Below are 19,085 nucleotides of genomic sequence, written 5' to 3'. Positions count from 1 at the left end.
AAGGCAGTGTGGTCTGTCAGACTTTGGGTAAGTGACGACCTACTAATAGTGCCCACCTCAGGGGGTGCTGAAGGAACAAAACAGTGGATTTCTACACTGTAGTGGACTTCAACAAAGCATGTCAGGTAGTCTGGCACACAGCAGGGGCTAAATGAACATCAGCAGCAACAGTGGTCGTAGTGGCAGAGCATGCTGGAGCACCCTGTCCTGCCCCAGGCCCTCTGTACCCCCAGTGCCTAGCCAGGAAGGGGTTTTCCTCCCCTTGCTAGTGACTGTGATGACCAAGCGTCTCTGAACACATGGTAAGTGTTGTGGTGAATCCAAATCATGGGGGAATTTGGGGCAGGGAGTTTCCTGCTGCTGGCACATGTATTCGAAGGCTTCAGGGTTTTAGGCCCCTTGACCAGCTGCCATGGCAGTCCACGGCATGGAGTATCAGACACAAGATCCACAGAGCTGCCCAAGCCAAGATCATCCACGATAGAACATGGGCCGGCCTCTGATTTCTGGAACTTTCTCTCAGGTATCTACTATTACTGGTGGTTTGCTACATCAAGACTTTCTGGAGAGACACTCCAGAGACAGCCAATCAAAGTTCCACTTTCCACTGCCTAAAATGTTAATTGTTTTATCACTTTACTCTGCTGACTTTATTTAGGTAGGATAACTGCATATGGAAAAATACAAATTTTCCCTAAAACTACAAACTGGCAAATCTGAAAAGTTTTAGAGAGTCCTAAGCAAAGAGAAATAATTCCCAAAGAAAAGTTGCATTCACTGTGTAAGGGCCAGTAAAGATCCTGCACTCCTGGTCCACGCCAGGCTGGACAGAGCCTCCCTCCTCTCAAGGCCGCTGGGCCCAGAGCTCAGGGCCCCCCACCACCAAGCACCCAGAGACCTCAGGATGGATGAGGCACTGCCGCCGGGACCTGGCCCCTGCAGGGCCACTCTGTCCTCTCTTTCCCCATGGCCCCGTAGGGCCTCTACCATGGGACTGGGACTCTGGGGGCATGCCTAGGCCCTCCTTGCTGGCCAGAGGCTGCCCACGAGGCCTGAGGTAGAATCTATTCTGGACATCACCCTCCTCACTGTGCACCCCAACAGGCTCTGGGATGCATCCTGCCCCTCTGCCCTCCTCCCCATGTGCCCACTGCCCAGCCTCAGGCCTTGGCTTGCCCCCTCCAACCAGCTGCCAGACAGAGCTTTCTGACTGTGTTCCTCCCTGCACACCAACCACCAGTTCCTCCTGCCACTTGCTTAGACCAGTGGTTCTCAACTGGGGGATATTTTGGTCCCCAGGGGACATTTGGGAACATCTAGAGAAGTTTTTCATTGCTGCAACTTGGGCGAGGCTGTACCTAGTAAGAAGAAGCCAGGGATACCCACAAATACCCTGCACAGCACAAGGCAGCCCCACAGTAGAAGATGGTCCAGCCCCAGTGTCAGCAGTGTCGATGGGAACCCTGTCTAGACAAAGGCCAGATACAAGCGTGGAGGCCAAGGGCGTTTGGGAGTAAGCTCCGCCTCCCCTCCTCCCCAAGCATCCAAGGATGAGCCTCAGGGCTGGAATTGAGGTGAACAGCAAGGAGGCTCCCCAGGGCCTCAATTGGATTCCATGTAAGACTTTGGGTGAAAAAAAAAGGAATTCCATTGCTTAAAAAAAAAAAAACTGCTCCAAAACCATCATTTTAAATACACCAAAGGAGTTAATAACATATACAACACTTAGAACAATGTCCTACTCAGTTTAACGAGCAATGAATATTAGTTTCTATTCCATATTCCCAGAATATGCCACTCTTTCCATCCTCTGTGCCCTAGCACACTCTGTTCCTTCTGTCCTGAACACCCTTCCTCCCTTTTCTCCCTGGGGAAATCTTCTCACCTTCAAGACAAGCTCAAGCCTCACTGCATTGGTGAAACTTCCCACCTTCACTCTGGAAGGGAGCTCCATCCTCTTTCTCCAAAGCCCTGCAGGGCCCCTACTATAGTGCTTGCTCCTTTCTGTAACATCTCCACCCAAATGGTGCCCTGTGGGATGGGCCTAGAGCCAGTCCTCTGTGATCAGGTCTGATGCTGGTCACAGGGAGAGGGGCAATGGCTGAAACAGAGCTGGGCTGGGGAGAGAGGGTGGGTGGTCGGGAAAGGGGAGAAAGAGAAGGATTTGGGGGAAGTAGCAGCTCCTCTCCTCCCTCCACAGGCCCTGGCTTAGCCCCGTGGGGATATGGGAGGGGGGTAGGATATCCCTAGATCTGGCTCCAGAGAGTCAGCTCTGCCTCACTGCTGCCAGACCGGGGCCTTTACTGTAACTTCCCAAGGGACCTGCTGGTGCCCCTCCTCCCAGGCCACAGAGGCATCCTGCATGGGGCACAGCTGCTGAGCTACGATACGGGTGGTGAGTGTGGGCCGCTGCACTCCCTCCACACAGCTATCTCTGGGCATGGACTCTGTCTTCATCACCTCATTGAACCTCCTAACAACCACCTTCACTAGTGGTCAAACCTAGCATTGCCTATGATGGGCAAACATCCGGATAGGACACACTAAGGCCCCGAAATCATCTCTGTAGAATTCCTTCCAAAAATGCACAGCCTGAACCCAGTCATGAAGAACTATCAGACAGACCCAAAGAGTGCACTGGGAAACAATCAACCGGGGCTCTTCAAAAACATCAGTGTTGTAAAACTATTGGTGACAGCACTGAGCACAGGTGCCACCTTTCACTGACTCCCCAATCATGGAAAACCTCCTAAGACACTATTGGGACAGTTGGGGAATCTGAAAATGGACTGTATCCTAGACAACGTGGCATCAATGTCACATTTCTCCAGTGGTAACTGTGTTGTGGTTCTGCAGGAGAATGTCCTTGTTCCTCGAGGACACGTGCTGAGGGTGCAGGCACAGCAGCAGCACCAGGAGGAACCCTCAGCTGGCTCGGCACACACACACAAAGCAGACAGGACAACACGGAGCAATTGTCGAAGCCAAGGGAGCAACACTGCTCAATAAGCTTTCCATTCTTCTGTATGTTTGAAGTTATTTAAAAAGCTGGGAGGGAAAGTCCTCAAGATAACCCATCTTACTGATGAGGAAACTGGGATTCAGAAAGGGTAGCATTCTAGCCAGGATTCCAACACAGGTCTGGCTGCCTCCGAAGCTCTTGTTCTTTGAAGGTACCCTGCTTCCCACATCCCAGTGTGGGCTGAAAATGCCAAGTGTGCACAATGCCAGCCCTGCCAATGTCTCTCAGTAAAAGTTAATTTGGTCCTGGCAGGGGCTACTTTCCAGGCAGCTGGCTGGTGGTGCTAATGAAATCTCAAGGACAGGTTATTGGGGTTGCCCCAGAATCTGCTCCAAACAGAGCCTCTAGTTGCAGCTGGATGGTTAGAGAGAGCACATTTTAAAAGAGAAGAAAACCAGTTTCATTTCAAACCCCAGAGGAACACACAGCCTCACAGCCCATTGTCTGAGGGCCTGTTATTTATGGGAACATAACAATACCCACAACCTCAGGGCTCATCGTGTCCCGTCCCTTTGGCATCAGGATGCATTTTCACTTTTGCTCTATGCTGAGTTTCCAGAAGCCTCCCAGCTAAATGGAACCATGGGTGATGTCCACTTCCATCGGGGACTCCGGGGTCTGGTGGGCCAGTCATCTAGCTCCTCTGAGCCTCACAGTGCCTTTGGGAGAAACAGGGTGATGGCCTCCTCTTGAAGTCTGCAGCAGGAGGAAGAGGCGGCACATTAAGGACCTGGTGCCAACACAGAGACCACACATTGTGGCCCAACTGAGAATGGGAAGATTTCATGTAAAAATACAGATATCCAGGCTTTCTTGAAAAACTGGAAGTGGTAATACCACCGTGGCTGTGCTACAGCCCAGCAATACGGGCGTGGAGCTCAGCGGGCCCAGCCCCTTGGGTTTTCAGGCCTGGACTCTGGCATGTGTCAGGCTCACGCGGTGCGGGCAGATGAGGGAAGGGGCTGGCAGCCCATTCCCAGTGCCTGCAACATGCTGGGCATCCTTGCACACTGGTTTACTCCTTACAGTCCTTCAAGACAGGATTGTTACCCCCATTTTATCAGATGAAAACCGAGGGCTCCAAAGGCAGTGAGCTGACCCAGGCCCTTCGGAAGGATTAGCAACAGTGAGAAAGCTTCCGGGAAAGTGGCCCTGACCAGCAAGGCTCTTGGCTGAGCTACCACATCCAGGGAGTGATTTTAACATGCACAGTTGTCATTGCTGTTCATTGTTTTTTAAAACTCCTCTTTCTTAAAACACAGAAAACTTCATTTCTTGTTTGTGTTGTGGACTGTACTTCTTTTTTTGTTTTTTTGGAGATGGAGTCTCGCTCTGTCACCCAGGCTGGAGTGCAGTGGCACAATCTCCTGGCTCACTGTAACCTCCATCTCCCAGGTTCAAGCGATTCTCCTGCCTCAGCCTCCCGAGTAGCTGGGACTACAGGCGTGTAACCACTATGCCCAGCTAATTTTTAAATTTTTATTAGAGATGCGGTTTTGCCACATTGGCCAGTCTGGTTTCCAACTCCTGATCTCAGGTGATCCACTTGCCTCAGCCTCCCCAAGTGTAGGGATTACAGGTGTGAGCCACTGCACCCAGCCTGTGGACTGTACCTCTGTGCCAAATGCAACCACCATCTGCTGTGACCGGCTGTAGCTGGAGACAGGACACACTCCAGCTGACCTTGTGCAAGGGGCTATACCCAGGATCTAGGCTGTGGCAGTACCATCCTGGCCCAGCCCAAGGGCATCAGGCCATGTGGCTGGCCCCATGGAAGTCCTGAGGCATGGCTCTCCCAGTAGGTGGTGGGAAGAAGAACCATTAGGCAAGTGATCACAGGAGGCAGCTTTTCAGCAGAGCCCTAGCCTGAGCTGGAGTCAGCATGCGTCACCAGTGCAGAACTGCTTGGCATTCCAGATGAAATGGGTGACAAGAAAAGGGAGTCTTATTGTAGAGCTGGTTTCTTTGGAGGCCTGATGGAGCCAGTGATATGGCCAGGCAGGCAATGGGGCCACAGCACCAACTGTGGTGCTTCACTTATCTCTGGGTCTGGTTTCAAGGCTGTCTCCCTCTCTGTAAGGTGGGAAGGGGACATAAGTCCATAATCGGCAGCCTAAGTATGGGTGCAGTAATGTTGCAGTCTCATGGCATCCCTGAGGTAGACCTTGTGGAAACAGGATGTGGCTCTTGCTTACAGGCACAGGAGTCCACAGAACAGGTGGCTGGTTTGATGTGGAGGTGATACTGAGGGCCAGCAGGAATAGCCTGAGCAGCACCGCTGTGGCACCCTCACCTCCAGGGGCACTGAGACTCCAATTCGTCCTCAGACCCTAGTGCAATGCCACTTCTGAGGGAAGCCTTCCCAAGCCCAGACTCGGTTGGGGTCCTACTGTAAGATCTCATGGCATTGTGCACCTTCTGTGCACAGCATGCATGTGGAAGCCAATACACAAATGCTCAGGAGAAAGTCTGCCAGTGCCAGCATCCTAACTGTTACAGACTGAACTGTCCCTTCAAATTCATATACTGGAGTCCTAACCCCCAGACCTTAGAATGGGACTATATTTGGAGGCAGGGCCTTTAAAGGTGTAATTAAGATGAAATGAGGTCTTTAGGTTGGGTTCTAAACCAATCTGACTAATGTCCTTCAAATTAGAGGTTGGGACACAGACACGCACAGAGGGACAGCCATGCGAGGACACAGGGAGAAGGCAGCCGTCTGCAAGCCAAGAGAGAGGCTGCAGGAGAAACCCACCCTGCAGACACCTTGATCTTGGACTTCCAGGCTCCAGAACTGACAGGAAATGAATGCCTATTGTTTAAGCCACCATGTCGGTGGTATTCTGTTATGATAGCCTGAGTTGACTAGTACACCAACCCAACAGCCCCATGAGTGCAGGGGTCATGTGGGCTGTGGCTCACTGTGGTCTTCCTAGAACCCAACACAAGGATGACACATAACAGGGGCTCAAAAGCACACTGTTGAACAGAGGAGTGATTAGCTGTGAATTCCCGGGGTGCAGGGACTGTGTCTTGTTTGAGCCATGTGCCCAGAACCCAACACTACGTCTGATACCAGAAAAACACTTTCCACACACAAGAGTTGGTGCTTGGTAAAGAAGAGCTAGCTAAAGTCAGGGTGACTGTGTGGTGCCAGAGCCCTCCTGTCTTTGACCTTGAAAATCAGGACCCCAGCTCCTGCTCCTCCTCCTCCTCTGTGCCCTCAGGCTGGCTGCCAGGGCACTGGGGTTGGTCTGATTTCTTCCTCTGCAGAACTGGGGTGATGACAACCTGGCTTCCCTGGGCTGCTGGCAGGATTGAGTGGTCAGACTACACAAGGGCGTGCTGCCTGGCATAGGGCATGGGCTCAGGGGCAGCAGCTGATTGTACTGCTGACATTGTCTCAGCCTCAGGCCCTGCCTGCTACCCTCTGGATGGCTGTAGGCCCTCATGCTACAAGTCACCCAGGCCAATTCCATTCCTTCTGGTCACCAGACCATATGGACCAATGCCCCTGGCCATTTCTTAGAACCAGAGTTTCTATTCCTAGAGTTACTTGCCTGGGACCTCACCAACACACTGGTCCCCCAAAACCACTGAAGGGGTGTGTCCCCAATTCCTGCAGGCCTGGCCCAGTCCATACTAAATGACCCATATTTCTAGCAAATAGAGCTTCTGGGACTTAGGCTCTGACAAATCTGCCACCTTTTGAACCTGGGTCTGAGAGCCCCTGAAAATCTGTTGCCTGGTCAGCAGAGAGGTGCATCAGCTTCTGGGCTGAGCTGAAGCACTTGCTGCTCTGCCCTGTACTGGTCCCGGGAGAGACATTGGCCATCCACTGGCTGAGGCAAAGCGGGGCATCTGGGGGATGCCTCTATGATTTGGCTTCTGTTTTCAATCAGGAGGGAAAGGTATAATCCTTGTTTTTGACCAAATGCAAAGTGCTTTCCAGGGTCAATAAATTGGAGGGGTCCTTGTGGTACAGCCAATCCCTGCTTGAAAGGTGGCCGGTTAATCGCCTGTGAAGCAGCCTGGTGTGAATGCAGCACCGGGGCTCCTACAGGCATTGTTTCCCAGTGCTCTGTGATAGAGACAGGGCATGGGTGGGAGGATAAAGTGGGGCCCTCAGTGGACATATGAGCTACCTCACCAAGAGGAAGGGCTGGCAGGTGAGGGGTGGGTGCACACAGCACACAATTCCAGCCACCACTTAGGGAGCCCCTGCCGTAAGTGGATACTATAGGCAGTCCTCTCCAGGGATTCTATGATTAAATTTTCAGCCTTCCTGGAAATCAGAATGACTAGCTCTGGGTTAGCACTGAAGAAGCTGAAGAGCAGACTGGAAATTGGCTGGCCCCAATCAGAAGGGAGCCTGGGATGCCCCAGGAGACCCTCCAGGTAACTGGCCCAGCGGCCCCTGCAATCTTGGCCTCATCTGGCCCGTCCCTCTCCTAAACCAGAGAGTGGTTCACAGGAGTGTTGTCCCACTGGGTGTTGGCCCAGGGCTCTCCATCCCACTCAGGGAGCCCCCTTCCCACCCAAGGCCCTGTTTCACCTCTGACCCCCTCCAGCACCTAGACAGGTCTGTACATGGAGGGCCCAATAAATTGTGATGAGAGACAGAGGAGGATAGGATGGGATACCATGCTGAGCCCTGAGACACCTGATTCAGCACAGAGGCCACGGGCTACCAGCTGGGACCCCAGAGTCCTGGGAGAAGGCTGCAGGGCTAAGGGAGCAGAGCCAGCTGGCAGGGCTGGCACTGCCCTCAGCAGCAGGTGTGCTGTGCCCACTTACTCCTGTTGGCCCCTCTGCTCGATCTCCCTGGGGCAGACAGAGAACTCTGGCCCATTCACTTACTAGCAGTGTAGCTGTGAGCAAAGGGCCTGTTTCCTCACCTGTGGGTTGGGGCCTTGCTGCCATGCAGGCTGTGGAGGGCTAGACTAAGGGGCAGCTCCAGGCCAGGGTTTGGGAGGTGCTCTTGGCCTTCCCAGCCCCTGCTTCCTGCCAGTGTGTCCCCACAGCAGTGCTGCAGGGCCTGGGGGTCAGGTGCACTCCACAGAGGAGTGGCTTGAGCACTGGCAGAGTCAGCAGGAGATGAATAAGGCTGGAAGAAGCCCTGGAGGGGCAGTCTGAGAATTCACATGCCCACTGTGTAGGCGAAGGAACTGGAGCTCAGGGCAGGTACGAGGGCCAGGTTCCCGACTTCCCATCCCATGGTCTTTCCACTGTCCTGGCCTTTTCCTGACCCTGGCCATGAGGCTGGACCGACCACTGGCCACAGGGTTCTAGCGAACATCACACATCTGATTCTAGCTCTCTACACAGCCTTCTGCTCCCCGCTCACCCTTCTGCTCAGAAGGCTACTCCTCCAGGAAGCTTGCTCTGGCTCTCCCCTCAGGATGGCCACTTTCCCCCATTCCCGGCCACACGTCCCAGTGGCCACTTGCCATGCTGACTGTGAATGGCTGCTTATGTCTCTGCCTGTCCCACAGGGAAAGCACCTTGGGACAGGACTCTGAGAAGGATCTCAGTATCCCCCGCCCGAGCTCTAAGCCTCAACTGGTTTGCCGAGCTAAATGGACTGGCAAACCCTGGATTGATTAATTTATTTACATTTTTATAGGGATGGGGTCTCGCTTTGCTGCCCAGGCTGGTCTTAAACTCCTGGCTTCAAGCAATTCTTTTGCCTTGGCCTCCCAGAGTGCTGAGATTACAGGGGTGAGCCACTGTGCCTGGCCTCCTTATTTTAAAGACCAGGAAACTCGAGCCGTCCCCCAAGCTCTGTTCCTAGGCAGCAGCTTCTGAGGGAGTCTGATGAGGTTGGTGTCTGCCCACATTGCTGAGGTTCTGGGGAAGGCTGTGGCACACAAAGCACCAGGTTGTTTGGCCTCCACTGTGAGGCTGTAGAAAACAGAGCTGAGAGTGGCCCTCATGGGCCTGGGTACATTCATTCGCTCATTCCAGTCCAGTCTATTCCACCAAACTCCTTCATTTATTCATTCATGCAAGCAACACTTCCTATTCCATGTAAATCCATCCCCTTCTGCATGGCACACTGATGGGCATAATTCAGAGTCACAGCCCCTGCAGCCCTGGGGGTGGGCACAGGGGCAGCATTGGGTGCAGGATGGCGCAGGAGCCCTCCTCAGGACCCCCTTCAGAGGTGAGCAGCAGTGGCTTTCCTGACTCCCTCTTCCCAGGGGCCAAACGGTAGTCATTTCAGGCCCTCTGTCCAAGGGCCCACTGAGCTGAATGACCAATCCTTCCCTTCTCCTGCACACCCGGAGGAAGGGAGATGCGCTTCCGTGCCTCACCCCCAGCCCTGCCTATAAAGCATCATGGTGTGGGGAGTCTCGAGCAGAGTGGTTAAGAGTGAGGTGCTCTGGGTTCGAATCTCAGGTGCGGATGTTTGCTACCTTTGCCCAAGTGTCTGCTTTGTTCTGGCTTTCTTGCGCTGAGTGCCCACCTCTGTGGCACACCTCCCTGGGCACAGACTATCCTCGCCCTGGCACGCAGCAGAGCGGTTTGAAATGGTCTGCTTGTGCAGTGAAACGAGGTGCTTGTTGCAATGGGAACACCAGCAACTGCACTGCCCATCCTGCCAGCCCCAGTCTCCTCAGCTGTACAGTGGGCAGCCCGACTGCTATACATCATAGCTCACATTTTGGGGGCTTACTGTTTCTCCTCCTCCTGAGTGCTGGCTCCCCCTGATAATCAGTAAATAGAAGCTCCTTCTGGGGTCTTAACTGTAAGTATGGTTCTACAAATTTTTTTTCTTTTTCTCATCTGGAGTACATTAATTTGTGATCAGTAATAATCAAAAGGTTATTAAAGATCACCAAAAGTACGATCTCTATTTTAGGATTTGAATGAGAATTCCGACTACTCACAAGACCAAGTGCCTGAGATATGAGTACCCTTTTGAGCTCCCAGCACGTGAGCAGCACCCGCTGCTAGGATGAGGCCACGGCTGTGGCCTTGAGTGGGCTATGTTCTCAATCACGGCTGTCTGGCTAGTATGAGGTAAGCACTTGCAGCTCTGTTCCATGGTCAGTTGTTACCTGGTGAGAATCAGTGACACACGGGCACGCGAGTGGTAATAGGGGCCTGGGGCTTTCCAGTAACAAGGCTTTAAGCTCTGCGTGTCCCCCAATGCTAAAGCAGGCACACAGATGAACTGTCCCAAATCAGCTGGTTCAGGAGCACCCTGTGGGAGAGGGGCCACCTATCATGAATTTGGGCCATTCAAAAAGCTTGCCACATCTTGGCATGTACACAAAACAACAGCCCAGCCCTGGGAGATTTTGGATTTACAGAGCATTGTTTCAGGAGATAAGATCACGGGCACATGTGTGTCCTTTTCTGTCCTAGAGTAAATGCCCAGTGACTCAGAGCTGTCATTAGGAACAAGTCTATTCAGCTTCTCACATGATTCTTCTCTAGTTGGGAGTCATCAAGGTGTTCTTTTCTCCCTGCAAAGTGGGAACAGGAGGGGCTGCAGAAGCTGTTGTCCCACCCACCATCCAGCCTGCCTCTGTGAGTGAGTGCTGATGCCTGGCACACTGAGGCAGAGGGGAGGGTGGCAGCGGTGAGACAGACGGCTTGCCAAGATGAGCTTTGGGAGGGCAGCCTCCCAGGCACAGTGCTTCTCCAAGCACCACATGGGCCTCCCAGCTCCAAACTCTTTGAAGATATGACTGCTCTCTAGGGGCATCAACAGGGCTGATGGAGAGGGGCGGGGTGACACAGACAGACTGTGGGCAAAGCCCTCAGGCTCTCTGCTACCTGGCTCCCACCCGTGAGATGGAGATAACAAGACCCACTCCACCCTACAACCCTTGGGAATTACAAGTGATGCTATGACTTGGACAGGAACCTCCTCCATGTCCAGCTCCTTCCTCCAACTACTCTCTCTCCACCAGCAGAACTCCCCAGTAGGTTCCTACTGGCAGCTTGCCAGGCCTCCTATCCTCCCATGAAGTACAATTCTGCAAATGGCAAGGTCTTTGAAGGGAGATGTTCTGTAAATACGGGGCTTTCCAACCTTGAGATCCCCCAAGACTCTCTGGGAAGGCTCCTTGGGTATCACGAAGGATGGGGCCATCCCCCAGCCCTCTGATTTCCCATAGCACATTCTGGGAGTCAACAGCCCTAGCATCAGGACCGTTGTCTCTGAGGCAAGAGTCTGTGGCTCCTTAAAACATACTGTTTGCATATTACGGTTCAGCTTCACCTCGTGAACCTGAGGGCCAAGTGTCCTTTCTAAAATTCAAACAGGATTTACGAGTTGCTAGGGGTCAAACCAGGCCAAAGGCATGCTTTGTTTAGCACAGGCAGTTGTAGTTTTTAATCAAGAGATATTACATAAAAATAAAATTAGATAAAATGAGACCCCAGGCCTACATTCCCATATAGTGAAGAGTTGGCAGGATCCACACAGCAGCTCTCCAGGTCACCATAGTCCCCACCACTCCCTATCACCTGCCACCTGGCCTTTTCAACACCTGCTTGGCCTTCCTGGCATCTGACCTTGCAACCCAAGATGAAAGGCTGTTGGGAGGAAACCCAGGGGACTCTTCATTCTGCCTTTCCCAGCCTGGATGCCCTGTAGAGCCGGCAACGAGGCCCATGAAGTGCATCTGAACCCAGCCCTGTCCACAAGCTGCAGGCTGGGAGCCTTACCTCGCATGGCACCAAAACCCAGGCTTCCCCACCATGCATGTCCAGGCTGCAGCTAGCAATGCACTCTCTCTCCCTTCACCTGGCACTGGATGGCTCAGGCTTCCTGAAGACTCTTTCACAATTAAGGCACTTCAAAAAGGTTAAAAGGGAGGAATCAGTAGGGAGTGGGGGTGGGAGGGATGGAAGGTGGTGGGTGGGATGGAGGAATCTGACCAGTGATATTTAATAAAAAGCTTAAAAGCCACAAACAGGAAGCAGGCAGTCTAAAAAGTCAACACTGACCCGATGAAGGAATGTGAACTCTAGTGGACTAAGGCAGTGTCCCTACACCCCTCCTCCCTCCACTCCCACCCCAGCACCCTGAGAGGCTCCCTCCACTCCCACCCCAGCACCCCAAACAAGACTCCTCTTGGTTCTTGCCTGCCCTGGGAATACCCCAGCTCTGAGTTTGCCTTGGGCTACAGGAAGGGAGCTCAGAGGAAGTCAGCGTGATCCTAGCAGTTCTCAAAGGAGAAGACCATGAGCTTTTCCCTCTGCCTGGTCCAGCAGGGCCCCAGAGCTGTTTAGGGGAAGGATTAGTGCTCCACAGTATGGCCCCCGACCCAGCTGGAGGAATCCCGGGATCCTTCCCTCCCAGAAAGCTCACAATAGCCCGGGCAGGCGTAAGCACGAGGCCCTCGGGGACTGAGGTCTGGATGCTGGCCTGTCTGGCTCATGCCCCCTGCATGCTCCCTGGAGTCCAGAGAGGGGCCCTGTGGGCTCCAGTCTCTGAGGACAACCCACAGCCAAACTGAAGGGATGCACAAAGACTCCTGTTTGGCTGAGGTGAGGACTCAGAGCCACTATGGAGAAGTGGGGAGGACAGGACAGAATTTTAGAGCTTCACCGCTGAAGGCCTCCCATGACTGGGTGCCTCTGCCTCCCCTGCCCCAGCCCCACCTTGACAGAGGCCTTAGGGGCTGCAAACAGGGAGCAAAGTGCCCTGGAGAAGCACTGCCTCTGTGACCATTGCCCTTGCTCATGAGAAGGCAGATGCTATCTCAGGGCAGTGGAAGGACTTTGAAAGGAAACGGTTCCCTGGCAAGGCTGTCAGGAGAGGGAAGGGTGCTCATGCCACCTGTGAGCACTGAGGCAGCTAGGTCTCTGTTTTCCAGCTGGAGCCAGAGCACCACCTTCTCTTTAGGAGATTTGACACAAGAAGTCATAAACCAACCTTGATTGTTCCCCTGATCCAAACCTCCCCAAAGCTTTCCATCCTCACAGGATCAACCTCAAGTCCTGGAGTTATGTAGAGGACAGTAACATGTCAATATAAAATCAGGAGTGGGTAAATGTGTTCCCTGTAAAATTCTTCAACTTTGCTGTATGTTTGAAAATTTTCGTAATTTTTACTGTATTATGAAATACAACAGAATTGAACTGGATTAGTTGTATCTGGTACAATTGTACAGGGTATAAAGGATAGTGGGGAGTTGGGGGTGGTGGCACACAACTGAGTCCCAGCTATTCAGGAGGCTGAAGCAGGAGGATGGTTTGAGCCTGGGAGGTCAAGGCTTTAGTGAGCCTTGATTGCATCACAGCATTCTATTCCACAGACAGAGTAAGACCCTGTCTCTAAAAAAGAGATAGTGGCTCATGGCCCATTCATATGAACACAGGCTTTGGTCCTTCCCACGGTCCCCAGCGCACAGTATGAGCCCTGGCCTGTGTCCCGCACACCTCTCTGCTCAGCACACTTCTGCCAAACAACTGACCTGCAAATGCACTTGAAGCTCACTGTCACCTCAGGACCTTTACATTCACTTCCCCCTCACTGTGGCATGCTCTCCCTGACTACCCATGTGGCTTCTTCCCTCCCTCTGTCCTTCCCTGATCACCCTATCCAAAGCAGCATGCTCAGCAATTCCACCCCGTCCCTGCTTTATCTTTCCACGTGGTGCCTACTGCCATCTGACAGGGATTTCTTTAGTATGTTTATTGTTTGTACCTTCCTACAACTGTAAGCTCCATATCCCCAGCACCAAGCACAATGCCTGCCACACAGAAGACATGATGCAGTGTAGGCTGAATAAATGCACAAGTGATTGAAGGATGAGTTCACGGACAAAATCCAAGGGCTCTCCAGCAGCAAACACACACCCTCTGACCCAGCCCACGGACAGGCCCCAGCACAAAGTCAGCGGGCGGTGCTGAGCTTGGGGGTCTGTGCTGGGCAAAGGAGGGTGACAACTCACATCCCTGGAAATCCTACCACATGCCAGGATGGTATGCCAGGCCCCCAGCAGTCTCCCTCACCTACTCTTCTCCAAACTGCCTATAAGCTCAATCTTATTCCCGCCTCCACAGAGAAACCAAGGGGCGGGCCCAAGGCCCCCTCAGATGGTAAATGGTGTAGTGGGAACTCAGACTCATCTTGACCCTGCTCAGACCAGATCTTCACTCCACATCCAGGCTCTTCCTAGAACCCATATTGGCTTCCCAGCCAGAGGCCATGCTGCCATGCAGGCCAAGTCACTCCATGTCTTGGCAAAGGCAGGATTAGGAACCTGAGCCAAGCAGCGCCACCTTGGCACCGCCTCTGCCATCTCTCTGTGCCCCGCACGGTGTCCCTAAACTGGGAGGAAGTGGCTGCACTTACCTGGGATGTGGATCTTGAACTTGCCACTCTGGCCAAAGGCACTGTCGATGATGCCCAGTTCCCCAGTGGACAGGTGCACCTTGAGCCCCACGAAGAGCTGGATGTTGGTCTCCTTTTTGAAGAGGGAGCGGCCGATCACACTGTATTCATCCATCGCCTGTCCCCACACACCCAGCCACAGAGAAAGGGCGTTAGTGGTGCACACTGAAAGAGCTGTGACTGTGTGCCTAGCCCCGGCTCTCCCGGGCCCTAGGCATGGCTGGCTGCTGCCGGCTCTAGGAACCCTGGGGGTAGCAGGGTGATGAGCCCACCTAACAGATAACGAAATGCATGGGAGCAGGGCAGAAACCTGAGACTGGTAACTGCCACTGTAACAACAGGCCCTTCAAAACAGGCACGCTGTGAGCACTTTCCACAGGTAGCACCTCAGTCCCCACAGCAGCTCTGTGGCGCCACTTTACAGATGAGGAAATGGAGGCACGGCAGAGTTCTGTCATCTATCCAAGGTCACAGAGCACAGGGGGTAGAAGTAGCTTTGAATTCAAGCCCCTGTTGCAGGCCCCCCCCACCCGTGGGGTGCCACAATGACCCAGCCTGTCCCCAGGGCACCTGCCCAGAGAGTCAGCAGCACTCTCCTTGAAGCTGTCACAGTCACCCAGGCCACTCCTGAGCCTGCATCCAAGGCCTTCTAGAACTGGCCTCCTCACTCTTGTTTCCCCTCCCACAGGAGCCCCTGAGAGCCTGGCCTTTGTCTCCCACTCGCTGCACACACCCCTATGCACGGTGGCCCAAGGCTTTACTCTTGTTCACTCTAGCTGTGCCTGGAAGCCTGCCTTGGCCTGGCCCACTTTTCCTCCACAGCCCTACCTCCCTTCCTCCATGATGCCCTCCCTCAGTCCAGGCAGAATTGCTCATTTCCCTGGCCCCTGTTGGCCATGGCCAGGCCTTTGTAGAGCTCATATCTCCTGCTGGCCACGTTGGCCACTGCTGTCTCTTTGTGGGTGCCCAGGCTAAGAGGAGGGACACACATGTCTGTGAAAAAGTCAGCTTGGTGCAGCCCTGATTTCACCATGAGCTATGTTCATCCTGAACCTTCTCCCTAGAAGCTTGATCAGTGACTGGAAGTGTCACTCCCTCCCTTCTGAGTCTCTGGCAACTACAGTCCAGGTACTGCTTTTGGGGTGGCAGCATGGCCAGGTGGCCTTGCCTGCCCCACCCAGCTCCTCACCCCACCCCTGCTCTGTAGATCCTGCCTCCAGTAGCAAACTTGGGCCCCATGATAAGAAGTGCCCACCAGTCTGGCAGCTGCTATGGAAATGAGCAATGCCCATACCATCTGGACCATCAATTTCACTTCTAGGAATGCATCCCGCTGATGTGCTTGCTGGAGAAGATGTCAGGAGAGGATGGGAGATCCACCCAAGATCACTCACTGCAGCAGCAAAAGCTGACAATGACTTAGAAGTCCAGCCTGAGTTCAAGAAGTGGAACACAGCCTCCAGAGATGACAATGTGACCACAGAGGAGCGTAGGCAGTGTGTATGCACAGATACAAAAACTAGAGTATTGTGTTTCACGTTAAAAAGCAGAGTGCGAGGCATAGGGCATGTTGCAGGCTGTGTGTGGATGGGGGCAGGGCAGGGGTGGATACACAGAAGGAATCAGGAGAAACTGATGCCTCCAGGAAAGGGAGCAGGGTGCCTGGGGACTTTTCACCGTACACCTTTTCTATCTTTGGCTACTGAAATACATGAATGCATCACCTATTTACAAATAAGTTAATAGAATTAAAAAATGTAAAAACATTACTGGGTATATACCCAAAGGACTATAAATCATGATGCTATAAAGACACATGCACACGTATGTTTATGGCGGCACTATTCACAATAGCAAAGACTTGGAACCAACCCAAATGTCCAACAATGATAGACTGGATTAAGAAAATGTGGCACATATACACCATGGAATACTATGCAGCCATAAAAAATGATGAGTTCATGTCCTTTGTAAGGACATGGATGAAGCTGGAAACCATCATTCTCAGTAAACTATCGCAAGGACAAAAAACCAAACACCGCATGTTCTCACTCATAGGTGGGAATTGAACAATGAGAACTCATGGACACAGGAAGGGGAACATCACACTCCGGGGACTGTTGTGGGGTGGGGGGAGGGGGGAGGGACAGCATTAGAAGATATACCTAATGCTAAATGACGAGTTAATGGGTGCAGCAAAACAACATGGCACATGGATACATATGTAACAAACCTGCACATTGTGCACATGTACCCTAAAACCTAAAGTATAATAAAAAAAAAAATGTAAAAACAAACCAAGAAGTACATTTCTTCTACCCACACACCAGGCGGACCACTCATCCTCTCCTGACATCTTCTCCAAAGACAGAACATTTTCCTTTGATGGCTTCTGGTCCAGCAAGGGTGACAATTGCAGCCCCCTGTCCCCACCCAGGCAGCTTTCATGAGTTCTCATGCATTGCGTTCACTCTAGAGAGCTACTACTCGGGCCTCTGCATAGCTAGGCCCTGGGGTTACATCTGACTGAGATATAAGACCTGCCCTCCAGCATTGCAGTGGCCAAGAAACAAAAAAGGCACAGTCCCTGGACTAAGAGCTTACAACTTTCTCAGAGAGACAGCTTGTAAGAGGCCCCACCAGGACCAAAGGGATAATACAAGCAGGTGTCCTTAGCAGAGCAGAAAGTTCTCAACAAGTTGATATTAATATTCTTGTTTTATTCCTATAAGAGCCTACCATGAAACAGGCCTGTAGCTGTGAACAATCACATGTGTTAGAGGAAAATAACAGAATTCTCCCTCCACCCCACAGCCCACAGCCTTTGCACTTCTCAGCGACAGATCCTATGAGCTCCCCATCTCTGTGCAGCCCCTGGTGCCCAGCAGGGCCTGGCCCAGAGCAGGCTCAAATCAAGGCCTGGTGCCTACAGCGTCCCCTGTGGCCCATGGCTCCCTCTTCCTGTACTCCAGCCCCTACTCCTCTCCAATCTTCATCCTGCCCTGTCTATCTTCAGAGCACAGATTGCCACCTGATGTTATGCCTTTGACCTTATCTGTTTACTTGTTTATTGCTTCCAACCAGGCACAAGCTCCAGGCAGAAACATGACCCTCTCCTCCATAGCTACATTCCCTGCACATAAAACCGGCGCTTACTATCTATTCCTTGAATGTGTGAGTAAATATTGCAAGAATACATGGTTGTAGTTGTTGGTACATTTACAAGGCTCACTCATGCCTGTAGGCCTTTTTTTTTTTTTTTAACAGCTTCATTCAGCTATAACTGATACACAATAACATGAACATATTAAAAGTAAATAATTGGATAAGTCTAAATATGTATATACATATACATGCCTGTGAAACCATCACCATGATCAAGCTAATGAACATATCTATCACCCCCAGAGTCCTCATGCCCCTCTGTTATGCCTCCCTCCCTGCCTGTGTGGTGTTCCTGTAATGCTAGTCCCAGCTTGTGCAACGGGGACTCTACCCCAACCCAAGGCCCACCTTGGGCATTTCCTCCTTCAGACAGCTTCCCCGACATTGCAGGCACCTCCTCTCCCCTTGGCCCCCAGGACTAAGGCCAAGATCCCTCTGTTCTGAGAGCCTGGCCACTATGTCTTATCCCTGACAGCTGACCTATCTGTCTTTCTCCTCGGACTGAGAGTTCTGCGAGGAAAGGGTTCTGTGCACCTCCCGTGGCCCTGACCCACCACAGGCCTGGTGAACCGGCGCTCACTGAGTGTGAGGACGCCAGCTGCACTAGTACCACACATGGCATCAAGGGGAAGACGCCAGGGGGTAGAAATACATTACTCGAGTGGATATGTCCTTGGGAGACACGATTCATCTGAGAGTGAGCCAACAGCCCAGCCCGGGCTAGTTTCCTCCTGTCTACCTGGGAGAACACACTGACAGATCAATTCATGTCCCCAGTGCTGGTTCCCTCATTGTAAACACAGCAGGCCCATCGCTCAGCCTCCCAGTGGGCCTGGAGGCCTGGCTCCAGGGTAATCAGAGCCTGGGATGGCAGGCATGCTACCTATTAGCCTTCCAGAACATGTTTACTGCATCTTCTCCCCTGTCCCCTCCTTTCTTTTGGTTATAAAATATTAAACTTTAAAAAGCTAAATGCCACAAAGACAGCAGAGGATCCATCTTTGCCCAAGCCAGGGTCTTGCAATGAGGGCAGACTAATTTTATTAACTTCAGGGGAACTTCAAAAAGCTCCAGGGCTTTCATGCCAGACAGAGACGACCCCAAAGTTAGTTTAAGTGCTACATAAACAAAGGACTAGGGCCAGGGGAAGCTGAGGGCTCCCAGCGTTCCTTGTTTATGTTCTCATCTGACCTAGTGGGCCAGCATACAGGCTGGTTGGCCCCCGGAATCCTGCTGGTGTGTGGTGCAGCTCGGTTCACTGACCTACATTCCCACAATATTGTTTTAAGCATCCGGGATAAGGTGAGGAGTGAGTGGGCTTTTTTTGACCTTCTAAGGGGGCCTCTGGGGCTGGAGTGGCAGTTTAGAAAGGATTTCAAGTTCAAAGGGAGTGTCTGTCACTCCTGCTCTCTTGTTTTACGGCTTGGCCAGAAGACACAATAGCGCTGAGTGGGTGAAGCATACTCTCCTGTGAACTTCTGTGTCTGCAGTTCCATTTGTGGGGTAGGCGCCGTGAGGGCAGGAGCTGGACATCTG

The 19,085-nt window shown here is 52.5% G+C and overlaps 1 protein-coding gene across 4 annotated transcripts in view; it reads right to left on the bottom strand.

Moving 5' to 3' along the window:
* The window catches only part of EEFSEC (eukaryotic elongation factor, selenocysteine-tRNA specific), a 265,744-nt gene that overhangs the window by 44,716 nt on the left and 201,943 nt on the right, over positions 1-19,085 (bottom strand). For 2 of the 4 annotated variants that reach the window (XM_055259113.2, XM_063630221.1), the window contains exon 6: positions 14,346-14,502. The exons of 1 other annotated variant lie outside the window; for it this stretch is intronic. In XM_055259113.2, the coding sequence (XP_055115088.1) occupies positions 14,346-14,502 (157 nt within the window). Of the gene's footprint in view, positions 1-3,404; positions 3,719-14,345; positions 14,503-19,085 lie in introns of those variants that run through there. One more of the 4 variants, XM_055259114.2, reaches the window with a different exon arrangement.

The sequence above is a fragment of the Symphalangus syndactylus genome, chromosome 21, assembly GCF_028878055.3.
Source record: "Symphalangus syndactylus isolate Jambi chromosome 21, NHGRI_mSymSyn1-v2.1_pri, whole genome shotgun sequence".
In the NCBI taxonomy this organism is placed as follows: domain Eukaryota; kingdom Metazoa; phylum Chordata; class Mammalia; order Primates; family Hylobatidae; genus Symphalangus; species Symphalangus syndactylus.
Note: the sequence above shows the minus strand (reverse complement) of the source record. Positions and strands in the feature narration are given on the sequence as shown.